The sequence below is a fragment of the Hypanus sabinus genome, chromosome 29, assembly GCF_030144855.1.
Source record: "Hypanus sabinus isolate sHypSab1 chromosome 29, sHypSab1.hap1, whole genome shotgun sequence".
Lineage (NCBI taxonomy): Eukaryota > Metazoa > Chordata > Chondrichthyes > Myliobatiformes > Dasyatidae > Hypanus > Hypanus sabinus.
The window spans coordinates 38,480,170-38,493,954 of record NC_082734.1 but is presented as its reverse complement, the minus strand read 5'-3'; the positions used below and the strand labels follow the sequence as shown (position 1 = coordinate 38,493,954).

Sequence of the window (13,785 nt, the reverse complement as noted above, 5' to 3'; positions counted from 1 at the left end):
GGAAGCCAATTGAAAATCACTCTCTGCATTGTTCCATTCAAGCTGTGTCCACCAATATTCCAGTAAGGACCAGCACCTACCTGCACATCCCTGGTGTATGGGCTTCTCATCCGCTCCACCCTCTGCAGGTCTGTATTCGCTTCTTTTAACATCTGACTCCTGCTTCTGTGTTCCTTTTCAAATTGGTACTTGCTTTTCTGCAAAGAAAGGGAACCACACATGCCTCAACATTGCTGTGCAAGTTAATTGGTTGGTTAAGAAGACATATGATGCGTTGGCCTTCATTTGTTGGGGAATTGAGTTCAAGAGCAGTGAGCAAATGTTGCAACTCTTTAAAACCCTGATTAGTCCACACTTGGAATATTGAGTTAATTTTTGGTCACTTCATTATAAGAAGGATGTGGAAGCTTTAAAGATCGTGCCCAGGAGATTTATCAGGATGCTGCTGTATTAAAGAGCATATCTTACGAGGATAGGTTGAGCAAGCTGCAGCTTTTATCTTTGGACTAAAGGAGGATGAGGGGTGAATTGATAGAGGTGTACAAGATGATAAGATGCAAAAATTTAGTTGATATCCACAGACTCTTTCCAAGGGCAGAAATGGCTAATAATGGACAGAATTTTAAGGTGACTGGAGGAAAGTAGGAGGGTTTCAAAAGTAAGTTTATTTGATAGAGAGTGGGCATGGACTGCCCTGCCAAGGATGGTGATAGAGACAGATACGTTGGGGAAATTAAGTGTAAAGAGGGTTTCTTCTTTTTGTTAACTAGCAGGAATGCTAATTTACTGATAACGAGAATCATATTCCTTTGTAAACCAAATGGGGATTAATGTTCTTTCTTCTGAGTCTGTAAGCTTTTGTTGACGGGCTTTTGGGCAGATCAGCACGAGGGGGTCAAGAGAGAGGACGCAATGCTCTAAGCTGGGCGAGGATCGGACCCCAAAGGGGGGTCTGAGGCCGGGAGATTCTCCGAGGAGGGGAGGGGGATGGAGCTAGATGTGCTTGGTTGACCACTCGGAGGGTCCTGAGCTGTTTGGAGAGTTGAGGAGTTCGGAGGGTCCTGAGCTGCGAGTCGAGGAGTTCGGAGGGGATCGAATGGTGGCCAGAAGACTTCAGTAATTGAGCTCCAACGGTTGTGCACGAAGTGGTTTGGACTTTGATAAGTTTGGCGCCTTTTCTTTAATTTTCTCTTCATATATACTGTATCATTATTAATCACTTAGTTATAGTAACCTTTATAAATTGTACTCATTTAATCGCATATGGTGTACTGTCTGTTTTTGGGCGAGGCGGGGACATCACACAGCATCCACACCAGCTGATTACCCAGTTTGGCGGGGCCGAAGGCTGCTCCCCCTAGACGAGAATGAGCTGAGCGAGCCTGAGGCGACCCAGGGGGTTACATAAGAAACTCTTAGATAGGCATATGGATAATGAAAAAAAATAAAGAGTTATATAAATATATAAATAATATTTATAAATAATATAATATAATAAATATATAAATAATATGAATTTATATATACTCATATAAATAGAGGGAAGGGTTAGATTCTTGATTCAGTTTCCTATGTTCTATATCAATTTGTGGCTGTTGCATGTGAAACTAGATTCTTCAGGTGACAGTAACATCCAGGATCAGCCATGATGGAATGGCAGAACAGACTCAATGGGCTGAATGGCCTAATTCTGTTCCTATTTCTTATGGTCTTTTATCATACTGTGGGCTTGAGATTATTTCCTTAAGCAGGTACTATAAAATAGATACGTAGTGTGCTGAAAGTGTTCAGTACCTTGCCATACAACAAGGTCCAAGAATGTGTTTTACAATGTAACAGAGGTATATCTGGTACAGTCACTGTGTCACAGTGCCAGAAACCCGGGAATTGACCCTGACCTCTGCCACTGTCTCTGTGGAGTTTGTACATTCTCTCTGTACATCTTCTCCAAATTCTCTGGTTTCCTCCCACATCCCAGAGATGTTCAGAGATGCTGGGTTAATTGGCCACTGTAAATAAATTGCCTTTAGTAAGTTGGGGAGCTGATAGGTATGTTTGGAGAAGACCCTAAATGAATGAATGAATTATCTTTATTGTCATTATACATAGATACAGTGAAACTCTGTTTGGCTTCCTCTCAGGCAATTAAATAAAACAGCACCAGAATATCACAGTAATGCACAAAGTGCAGTTAGTGCAAGTATTTGAGTCCCTGTCTGTGCGTGTGTGTGCGCTCACAGTTTCAGTCAATGTTCTGTGGGAGTGGTGTGATGGAGGCCACAGCTCTGGGATAGAAGCTGTTCCCAGTCTATTTGTTCTAGCTTTTAGTGTCCTGAACCTTTTGCTGGATGACAACAGGTCAAACAGGGAGTGGCCGGGATGTGTGTTGACTCTGGTTATTCTGATTGCTTTCCTCCTGAGTCTACTGGAATAGATGGTGTCCAGTCCTGGGAGCTCCATCCTGACAATTCTCTGAGCCACCTTCACCACACGATGCAGGTCTTGTCGCCCAACAGCTGTGCAGCTGGTATACTACACTGTGGTGCTGTTGGTCAGGATAGTTTCAATTGTGCTTCTGTAGAAGTTAAGCAACAGCTTTTGTGGGAGTTCGGTCTGTTTCAGCTTTCTGAGGAAGAAGAAAATTGAATGGAAAAGCAAGTTTTGCAGTGGATAAGGAGAGTGCACGGCAAGAAATAGATGGGGTGAGTAGGCAAGAGTCTGGTAGATGGAGTACTGGAAAGTGAGAGCACATCGCCTTGAGATTCGGAGGTATATTGTTAGAACAGAGATGAGGAGAAACTGCTTTTTCCAGAGAGTAGTGAATCTGTGAAATTCTCTGCCCAGGGAAGCAATAGAGGCTACATCATTAACTATATTTAAGACAGAATGGTAGATTTTTCCATAGCAGGTGAGTTAGAGTGATGGGGAAAAAGCAGGTAGTTGGAGCTGAATCCACAGCTAAATCAGTTTTGATATTGAATGATGGAAAATGTTCAATGGTCCTACTCCTATTTTTTGTGTTCTTAAATTCTTGAAAGAAGGCGTGGAATTAATGGAGAATGAGTATGTAAGTGATGGCTAGTATGGATCCAGTGATTGTGGAAGTTCACCAGAATCAGAGCAGTCCTGAGTTGAACAACAGTGTGCCAGCTGCCAACACAGCCCGAGGTTTCTCACACTGATTGCCTCTTTCCCCCCTTTGCCCATTGGACAAAAAGGCTTCATATCTAACCCTCAACAACTGGCTAGTGTATCACTCCTGCCTCTGAGCCACCTCAGACTTTTTCCGCTGAGGTTGGGTGGGATGCAACCAGAGGTCAAGGGTTAAGGGTGAAAGGTGAGAAGTTTAAGGGGAACATGATAGGAAACTTCTTCACTAAGAAAAAGAGTGATGGCTGCCATCACAAGTGGTGAGTGCAATTTTGATTTCAATAGTTAAGAGAAGTTTGGATAGGTACATGGATAGTAGGGATATGGAGGGCTATGGTGCTGGTACAGGTCAATGGGAGTAGGCAGTTTAACTGGTTTTGGCATGGACTAGATGGGCCTCAGGGCCTGTTTCTGTCCTGTACTTCTGTATATCCCTATATTGTAGCTTCAATACATACAGAACATGAAACCATACAACACAGGAACAGTCCCTTTGGCCCACAGTGCTATGCCAAACTAATTATGATGATGTTTGTTTAAGCAAATTCTTTCTACTTGCAAATGGATTATATCCCTCCATTCTCTACATATTCATGAGCCTATCTAGGAGCCCCTAATATTCCTCTACAATATCTGACTGCACTACCACTTCTGGCAGCACAATCCAGTCACCCATCACTCTCTGTGTAAAAATTCTTCCCCACACATCTCCTTTACACTCTCCCCCATCAATTTAAATGCATGTCCTCTAGGATCAGACATTTAAAAAAATACCAGCTATTACTCTACCTATGTCTCTCATAATTTTATAGATTTATGTCAGGACTCCCTTCAGCTTCTGCTGCTCTAGAAAAAACAACCCTAGTATGTCCAGCCTCTCCTTATAGCACTCTAATCCTGGTAAAGCTTTTCTGCACCCTCTCCAAAACCTCCTCATTCTGCCTGAAATTAATATACCACCCCAGTTACAAACTTAACAGTTTTATAAAGATACAACATTCATTCCTGACTCTTGATCTCAGTTCCTCCTACATTTTACTCATATTCCATATGACATGGGAGCAGAATTAGGCTATTCAGCCCATCGAGTCTGCTCTGCCATTACATCATGGCTGATTTATTATCTCTCTCAAACCCATTTGCCTGCCTTCTCCCTGTAACCTTTGACATCCTTACTAATTCAGAACACATCACCTCCACTTTAAGTATACTCAATGACTTGACCTCCACAGACATCTGTGGCAATGAATTCCACAGATTCACCACCCTCTAGCTAAAGAAATTCCTCCTTATCTCTGTTCAATACAGAGGTCCTTCTATTCTGATGCTGTGCCCTCTGACCCTAGACTCCCCTAGTATAGGAAACATCCTCTCTATGCCCACTTTGTTTAGGCTCTTCAATGAGATGCCTCCTCATTCTTCTAAACTCCAGCAAGTACAGGACCAGAGCCTCAAATGCTCCTCATAGGTTAACCCTCTTCATGAATCTCGTCTGGACCCTCTCCAATGCCAGCACATCCTTTCTTAGACAAGAGGTCCAAAACTGCTCATGACACTCAGTCATGGCTGACCAGAGCCTTATCAAGTCTCAGCATTACAGCCTTACTTTTATTTTCTAGTCCTCTCGAAATGAATGCAAACACTGCATTTGCCTTCCTCACCACATTCCCACCAACACCTCCCAGACTCTGTCTCTCACCTACACACTAGGAACAATTAACCTGCCAACTGGCACACCTTCGTAAAATGGGAGGAAACCAGAGCACCCAGGAGAAACCTATAGGATCAGAGGGAAAACATGCAAATTCCACACAGACAGCATCAGAGATCAGCTTTGAACCTGAACCATCTGTTGCTGTGAGGCAGCAGCTTGACTAGTCGCATCACTGTTCTGTCCAGACTTGAAACTAACCAATGAGGAATGTTGACTCACAGTTATATAATCCATGTCCAGTTTAGTATTCTGTTCCATCTCCCGAAGAAGCTCATTGTTAAACCTCCGAAACTGTAAAGATAAACATCAGTCACTGGAAAATCTGGCCTGATTGTAAAACCTCACTGTCAGACCGTAAACATCCGGCCTGACTGTGAAACCTCACTGTCAGACCGTAAACGTCTGGCCTGACTGTGAAACCTCACTGTCAGACCGTAAACGTCCGGCCTGACTGTGAAACCTCCCTGTCAGACCGTAAACGTCCGGCCTGACTGTGAAACCTCCCTGTCAGACCGTAAACGTCCGGCCTGACTGTGAAACCTCACTGTCAGACCGTAAACGTCTGGCCTGACTGTGAAACCTCACTGTCAGACCGTAAACGTCCGGCCTGACTGTGAAACCTCACTGTCAGACCATAAACGTCCGCTGATTGTGAAACCTCACTGTCAGACAGTAGGATCAGTCCATTCCCCAGTTGTGAGAAACTGTAACACCCAGTGGTGTACCAGGGCATGGCATCTGGTGAGTAATGGAATAGAGTCAATCTTCAATGAACAAGAAGCTGAAGGAACTTGGTGGTTGTGGATGTTGGGTGGGCTTGGGGGGTGGGGGGAGTCACGATGACGGTAAACTGGAACACATGGATGAAATCTACCTGATCACCAGCAGAATGGTAGCACAGCAGTTAGCATAATGCTATTACAATGCCAGAGACCTGGGTCGGTTCCTATCACTGTCCATAAGAAACTCGTACATTTTCCCTGTGACCACATGGGTTTCCTCCAGATGTTTTGGTTTAGCAGGTTAATTGTGTAATGGGTGTAATTGAGTAGTTCATTGGACTGAAAGTCTGATGACCATTTTTGTCAACTATTATTTCATTGTACAGAACATGAATTAGATAGGAGCCAGAAGGGGTCAAGAGAGGGCATTCTACAAGTATGTGAAGACCAAGAGGATAAGACATGAGAGAATAAGACAATCAAAAGTGTGTATGAAACTGGAGGAGACAGTGGGGGTAATGATGAATATTTTGCTTCAGTATTCACTGTGGAAAACGACCTTGGCAATTGTAGGGATAACTTACAGTGGACTGAAAAGCCTGAACATGTAGACATTAAGGAAGAGGATATGCTGGAGATTTTGGAAAGCATCAAGTTGGATAAGTCACCGGGACTATGAGATATACCCCAGGCTACTGTGAGAGGTGAGGGAGGAGATTGCTGAGCCTCTGGCAATGACCTTTGGAGACAGGAGAAGTTCCAGAGGATTGAAGGCTTGCAGATGTTGTTCCCTTATTCAAGAAAGGGAGTAGAGATAGCCCAGGAAATTATAGACCAGTGATCTTTCTTCAGTGGTTGATAAGTTGATGGAGAAGATTCTGAGAGGCAGAAGTTACGAACATAATATGATTAGGAATAGTCAACATGGCTTTGTCAAAGGCAGGTCATGCTTTACGAGCCTGATAGAATTTTTTGAGGATGTAACTAAACACATTGATGAAGGTAGAGCCATAGAGGTAGTGTATATGGATTTCAGCAAGGCATTCTGTAATTCTGTAGAGAGAGAGCTCAGGGAACCGGCATCTAATTCCCTGTATGTGTCCTCATACTTGGCGATAATAAAGGATTCTGATTCTGATAATATGATTAGGAATAGTCAGCATGGCTTTGTCAAAGGCTGGTTCTGCCTTACGAGCCTGATTGAATTTTTTGAGTATGTAACTAAGCGCATTGATGTAAGTAGAGCCATAGATGTAGTGTATATGGATTTTAGCAAGGCATTTGATAAGGTACCTATGCAAGACTTATTGAGAAAGTAAGGAGGCATGGGATTCAAGGGGACATTGCTTTGTGGATCCAGAACTGGCTTGCCCACAGAAGGCAAAGAGTGGTTGTAGATGGGTTATATTCTGCATGGAGGTCGGTGACCAGTGGTGTGCCTCAGGGATCTGTTCTAGGACCCCTTCTCTTCGTGATTTTTATAAATGACCTGGATGAGGAAGTGAAGGGATGGGTTAGTAAATTTGCTGATGACACAAAGGTTGGGGGTGTTGTGGATAGTGTGGAAGGCTGTCAGGGGTTACAGCGGGACATCTGTAGGATTCAAAACTGGGCTATGAAGTGGCAGATGAAGCACAAGTGTGAGATGGTTCATTTTGGTAGGTCCAATATTATGGCAGAATATAGTATTAATGGTAAGACTCTTGGTAGTGTAGAGAATCAGTGGGATCCTGGGGATCCAAGTCCAAAGGACACTCAAAGCTGCTGTGCTGGTTGACTCTGGTTAAGAAGGCATATAGTGTACTGGCCTTCATCAACCTTGGGATTGAGTTCAAGAGCTGAGAGGTAATGTTACGGCTATATAGGACCCTAGTCAGGACCCAATAGGCTCAGTTCTGTTCACCTCACTACAGGAAGGATATGGAAACTATAGAAAGGATACAGAGGATATTTACAAGGATGGTGCCTGGATTGGGGAGCATGCCTTCTGAGAATAGGTTGAGTGAGCTTGGCTTTTTCTCCTTGGAGTGACGGAGGATGTGAGGCAGCTTGAGAGAGATGTATAAGATGATGAGAGTCAGAGGCTTTATCCCAGGGCTGAAATGGCTAACACGGTGGCACAGTTTTAAGGTGCTTAGAAGTAGGTACAGAGGAGATATCAGGGACAAGTTTTTTTTACGCAGAGAGTGGTGAGTGCATGGAAAGTGCTGCTGGTGACAGTGATGGATGCGGATACGATAGGGTCTTTTAAGAGGGTCCGGTATAGGTACATGGACCTTAGAAAAGTAGAGGGTTATTGGTAACCCTAGGTAATTTCTAAGGTAAGTGCATGTCCGGCACAGCATTGTGGGCCAAAGGGCCTGTATTGTGCTGTAGGTTTTCTATGTTTCTATAATAAACCTGTTGTGTTGACAACTTACTTTAAATTTTATTTTCATATTTTTATTTAGTGGTACAGGATCTTCCAGACCAACAAGCCCACACATGTGACCAACTAACCTAACAACCAGTAAGCATTTGGAATGTGGTGCACCTGCAGGAAATTCATGTAGTCACGGGCAGAATGTACAGACAATGAAAGATATTGAACCCGGGTTGCTGCGCTGTAAAGCAATGCACTAACCATTAGCTACCATGCTTATCAGATTGAATTCAGGTAACTTGTATACCTGAATCACTAGTGGTTTGTTGCTATCTTGAGGAAGTCTTTTGAGTTAGGTTAACTAGCTCAGAAAGGAAGTACTTACAATGATTTCCAAGTCATTGCTTAGCTCCCTCTGGGTGTCCGCCATCTGCAACAGTACCTGACCTGGGCGACAGGAAAAGAGGTGAGAAAATCACTTCCAAGAACAAGTATTCAAAGGTTCAAAGGACCTACTCTTTCCTTTGAGGAAGCTGCTTTGGAATTGGAAGTCATTTACTATTATCACATCTTCTGACATACACTCAGTGGCTACTTTATTAGGCACAGCAGAGTATCTAATAGAGCAGTTACTGGAATGGAATTTGGTGCAGTCTTCCTCTGCTGTAGCCCATTCACTTCAAGGTTCAACGTGTTGTGCATTCAGAGATGCTCTTCTGCATACCACTGTTGTAACGTGCAGTTATTTCAGTTACTTTCACCTTCCTGTCAACTTGAACCAATCTGGTTATTCTCCTCTGACCTCTCTCATTAAAAAGCATTTTCACCCACAGAACTGCCACTCACTAGATTTTTTTTTGTATTTCACACCATTCTCTGTAAACACTAGAAACTGTGTGAAAATCCCAGGATCAGCAGATTCTGCGATACTCAAACCACCCCATCTGGCACCAAAAATCTTTCCATGGTCAAAGCCACTTACATCACATTTCATCCCCATTCTGATGTTTGGTCTAAACAACATCTGAACCTCTTGGCCTTGCCTGCATACTCTTATGTATTGAGATGAATACATATTTGCATTTACATATTTGCATTATGATGAATACATATTTGCATTAACATGCAGGTTTACAGGTGTACCTAAAAGAAAGGCATATTGGAAGGTTAGAGGAGAAACAAATAACACAAAACTTTCAGCACATCTGTGCCCCGAACAAAGAAAAATTAAATGTTGTTGCCCTTCAATCAATGAGAAGTCACCTCCATTTCCCCACCAGGAAAATAATTTTAAAATTTTGGTAACACATCACATCAATTTATGAAACACATGCTTTTGGTCAGAATATTTCTTCATGATGTTCTTTGTCACACTTTGATCTATACAAGTGAATAGGATTGAGAGTTATTGAGTTGTACAGCACAGAAACAGGACCTTGATCGCTCCATGTCCGCGTGTTTTGTTACACTAACCCATTCACCCACGAACAGGTCCAGACTCTTCCAAACACTAATCCCAATCACCCACAGGCAGATCCAGACACTGCTCCACACTAATCTCATTCACCCACAAGCAGGTCTAGACACTTCCAAACATTAACCCCAATCACCCACAAGCAGGTCCATACATTTATAAACACTAATCCCATTCACCCGCAAGCAGGTCCAGACACTTCCAAACACTAATCCCATTCATCAATCGTGGAATTGAACTTAGGAGCCAAGAGGTAATGTTGCAGCTATATAGGACTCTGGTCAGACCCCACTTGGAGTACTGTGCTCAGATTTGGTCACCTCACTACAGGAAGGAGGTGGAAACTATAGAAAGGGTGCAGAGAAGATTTACAGGGATGTTGACTGGATTGGGGAGCATGTCCTATGAGAATAGAAACATAGAAAACCCACAGAATAAGACAGGCCCTTTGGCCCACAACGCTGTACCGAACGTTTCTTTACCTTAGAAATTACCTAGGGTTACCCATAGCCCTCTATTTTTCTGAGCTCCATGTACTTGTCTAGGAGTCTTTTAAAAGACCCTATCATATCCACCTCCACCACCGTTGCCGGCAGCCCATTCCACACACTCACCACTCTGTGTAAAAAAGTTACCCCTGACCACTCCTCTGTACCTACATTCAAGCACCTGTGCCCTCTCAAGCTAGCCATTTTAGCCCTGGAAAAAGCCTCTAACTATCCACATGATCAATGCCTTTCATCATCTTATAGACCTCTATCAGGACGCCTCTCATCCTCCATCGCTCCAAGGAGAAAAGACCGAGACTAGGAAGATTATACAGTTTAATATGTGGCTTAGGAGGGCATAAGATTTTTTGGGTCATTGGGCTCTCTTCCACGGAAGGTGGGACCTGTACAGACAAGACGGTTTCCAACTGAACTGGTGGGGGACTAATATCCTGTGGTAAGGTTTGTTAATGCTGCAGGGTAGGGTTAAACTAGAGTTACAGGGGGATGGGAACTAGAGTGCCAGAACATGGAGAGGTTGTGGAGGCAGATGTTGGTGAGACCTCAGACAAAGTTAAGAATGAAACAGTTGAGCATGGTGCAACTAGTGTTCTGAGCTACCAATATTTCAATGCAAGAAGTATCGTAGGAAAGGTGGATAAGGGAGCTGGTTTACAAACAGAAGCAATGTGCAGCGAGGAGAGGTTGTTGATGGGGCAAAATTGCAATCAGCAGAATGTGTTGCAATGTAAAAGGCAGACAAATTCGAAAAGGGTGAATACAGGACAAAGTGTTATATTTAAATATTATATTATATTTAACAACAGCAAGGGCCAAACTGTCCCGAGCCATCAAAGGGGCAAAGCGTGCACATGCCCAGCTAATCCACAGTCACTTCCAGGACAGCAGCGACACATGGCGCATGTGGAAGGGCATCCAGGACATCACCAATTAAAAGACAACGTCACCTGACTCTGCAGGTGATGCCTCCCTCACAAATGCGCTGAATAACTTCTACGCCCGGTTTGAGGTGGAAAATGACGTGGCGGCGAGGAAGTCCACCTCTCTTACGAATGACCAGGTGCTGTGTCTCTCCGTGGCAGACGTGAGAAGAACCCTGTGCGGGGTCAACCCATGGAAGGCTGCTGGACCAGACAACATCCCTGGTAGAGTGCTCAGAGGATGTGCAGACCAGCTAGCAGATGTTCTCACTGACATCGTCAACATCTCCCTGAGCAGCGCCATCGTTCCAACGTACTTCTAGGCCACCACCATCGTCCCCATGCCGAAGAAGTCTTCAGTGTCCTGCCTAAATGACTACATCCATCATCTTGAAGTGTTTCGAGAGGCTCGTCATGAGGCATATCAAGACCTTACTGCACCCCTCATTGGACCCCCTGCAGTTTGTGCACCATCCCAACCGCTCAGCAGATGACGCCATTGCCACCACCCTCCACCTGGCCCTAACCCACCTGGACAAAAAAGACACATATTGTCACAATGCTGTCACGATATGAGATGATGCTGTTCATAGATTTCAGTTCAACATTTGACACAATCATCCCTCAGAAACTGATTAGAAAGCTGAGCCTACTGGGCCTGAACACCTCCCTCTGCAACTGGATCCTAGACTTCCTGACTGGGTGACCTCAGTCAGTCCGGATTGAGAGCAGCATCTCCAACGCCATCACACTGACCACGGGGGCTCCCCAGGGTTGCATGCTCAGTCCACTGCTGTTCACTCTGCTGACCCACGACTGTGCTGCAACACACAGCTCAAACCATATCATCAAGTTCGCCGATGACACAACCATGGTGGGTTTCATCAGCAAGAACAACGAGTCAGCTTACAGAGAGGAGGTGCAGCGGCTAATGGACTGGTGCAGAGCCAACAATCTGTCTCTTAATGTGAACAAAACAAAAGAGATGGTTGTTGACTTCAGGAGGGCACGGAGTGACCACTGCCCACTGAACATCAACAGCTCCTCGGTAGAGATTGTAAAGAGCACCAAATTTCTTGGTGTTCACCTGATTAAGAATCTCACCTGGTCCCTCAACACCAGCTCCATGGCAAAGAAAGCCCAGCAGTGTCCCTACTTTTTGTGAAAGCTGAGCAAAGTCCATCTCCCACCCCCCATCCTCATCACTTTCTACAGGGGTTGTATTGAGAGCATCCTGAGCAGCTGCATCACTGCCTGGTTCAGAAATTGTACCATCTCGGATCGCAAGACCCTGCAGCGGATAGTGAGGTCAGCTGAGAAGATCATCGGGGTCTCTCTTCCCGCCATCATGGACATTTACACTACACACCACATCCGCAAAGGAAATAGCATTATGAAGGACCCCATGCACCCCTCATACAATCTCTTCTCCCTCCTGCCGTCTGGGAAAAGGCTCCGAAGCATTCGGGCTCTCACAACCACACTATATAACAGTTACTTCCCCCAAGCTATCAGACTCCTCAATACCCGAAGCCTGGACTGACACCTTGCCTTGTCAATGATTTAGATGAGGGCATTGAAAACTATATCAGCAAGTTTGCTGACGATACTAAACTGGGTGGCAGTGTGACATGCGAAGAGGACGATAGGAGAATACAGGGAGACTTGGATAGGCTGAGTGAGTGGGCAGATACTTGGCAGATGTCATTCAATGTGAATAAATGTGAAGTTATCCACTTTGGAAGCTGGAACAAGAGGGCAGAGTATTATCTGAACGGTGTCGAGTTAGGTAAGGGAGAAATGCAAAGAGACCTAGGAGTCCTAGTTCACCAGTCAATGAAGGTGAATGAGCAAGTGCAACAGGCAGTGAAGAGGGCAAATGGAATGTTGGCCTTTGTTACAAGGGGAATTGAGTACAAGAGCAAGGATGTTCTTTTGCATTTGTACAGGGCCCTGGTGAGACCACACCTGGAATATTGTGTACAGTTTTGGTCTCCAGGTTTAAGGAAGGACATTCTGGCAATTGAGGAAGTGCAGCGTAGATTCATTAGGTTGATTCCTGGGATGGCAGGGCTGTCTTACGCAGAGAGATTGGAGAGATTGGGCTTGCACACACTGGAATTGAGGAGATTGAGAGGGGATCTGATTGAAACGTTTAAGATAATTAAAGGATTTGATAGGATTGAGGCAGGAAATATGTTCCAGATGTTGGGAGAGTCCAGTACCAGAGGGCATGGATTGAGAATAAGAGGTCAGTTATTTAAAACAGAGTTGAGGAAGAGCTTCTTCTCCCAGAAAGTTGTGGAGATGTGGAATGCACTGCCTCGGAAGACGGTGGAGGTCAATTCTCTGGATGCTTTCAAGAAGGAGCTGGATAGATATCTGATGGATAGGGGAATCAAGGGATATGGGGACAAGGCAGGGACTGGGTATTGATAGTGAATGATCAGCCATGATCTCAGAATGGCGGTGCAGACTCGAGGGGCCGAATGGTCTACTTCTGCACCTATTGTCTATTGTCTTACTGTCCTGTTTATTATTTATTATAATGCCTGCACTGCTTTTGTGCTCCTTATGCAGTCCAGTGTAGGTCTGTAGTCTAGTATAGCTTTCTCTGTGTTTTTTTTTAATTACATAGTTCAGTCTAGTTTTTTGTACTGTGTCATGTAACACCATGGTCCTGAAAAACGTTGTCTCATGTTTACTGTGCACTATACCAGCAGTTATGGTCGAAATGACAATAAAAGTTGACTTGACGACTTAAATGTGCAAAGTATACAGAATAAAGTAGATGAACTTGTAGCACATTTGCAGGTTGTCAGGTATGACATAGATGTCACTGAATTATGGCTGAAAGAAGATTACAGCTGGGAGCTTATTATCAAAGGACAGGCAGGAAGGCAGAGGAGGCAACATTGCGCTTTGATAAAAAAT

At 44.3% G+C, this 13,785-nt stretch overlaps 1 protein-coding gene across 2 annotated transcripts in view; it reads right to left on the bottom strand.

The window, feature by feature from the left end:
- The window catches only part of LOC132383245 (brain-specific angiogenesis inhibitor 1-associated protein 2-like protein 2), a 147,964-nt gene that overhangs the window by 97,950 nt on the left and 36,229 nt on the right, over positions 1–13,785 (bottom strand). For both annotated transcript variants that reach the window (XM_059954181.1, XM_059954182.1), the window contains 3 exons: positions 8,334–8,395; positions 5,084–5,155; positions 81–197 (listed from right to left, as the gene is read on the bottom strand). In XM_059954181.1, coding sequence (XP_059810164.1) covers positions 81–197; positions 5,084–5,155; positions 8,334–8,395 — 251 coding nt within the window. The remainder of the gene's footprint in view (positions 1–80; positions 198–5,083; positions 5,156–8,333; positions 8,396–13,785) is intronic.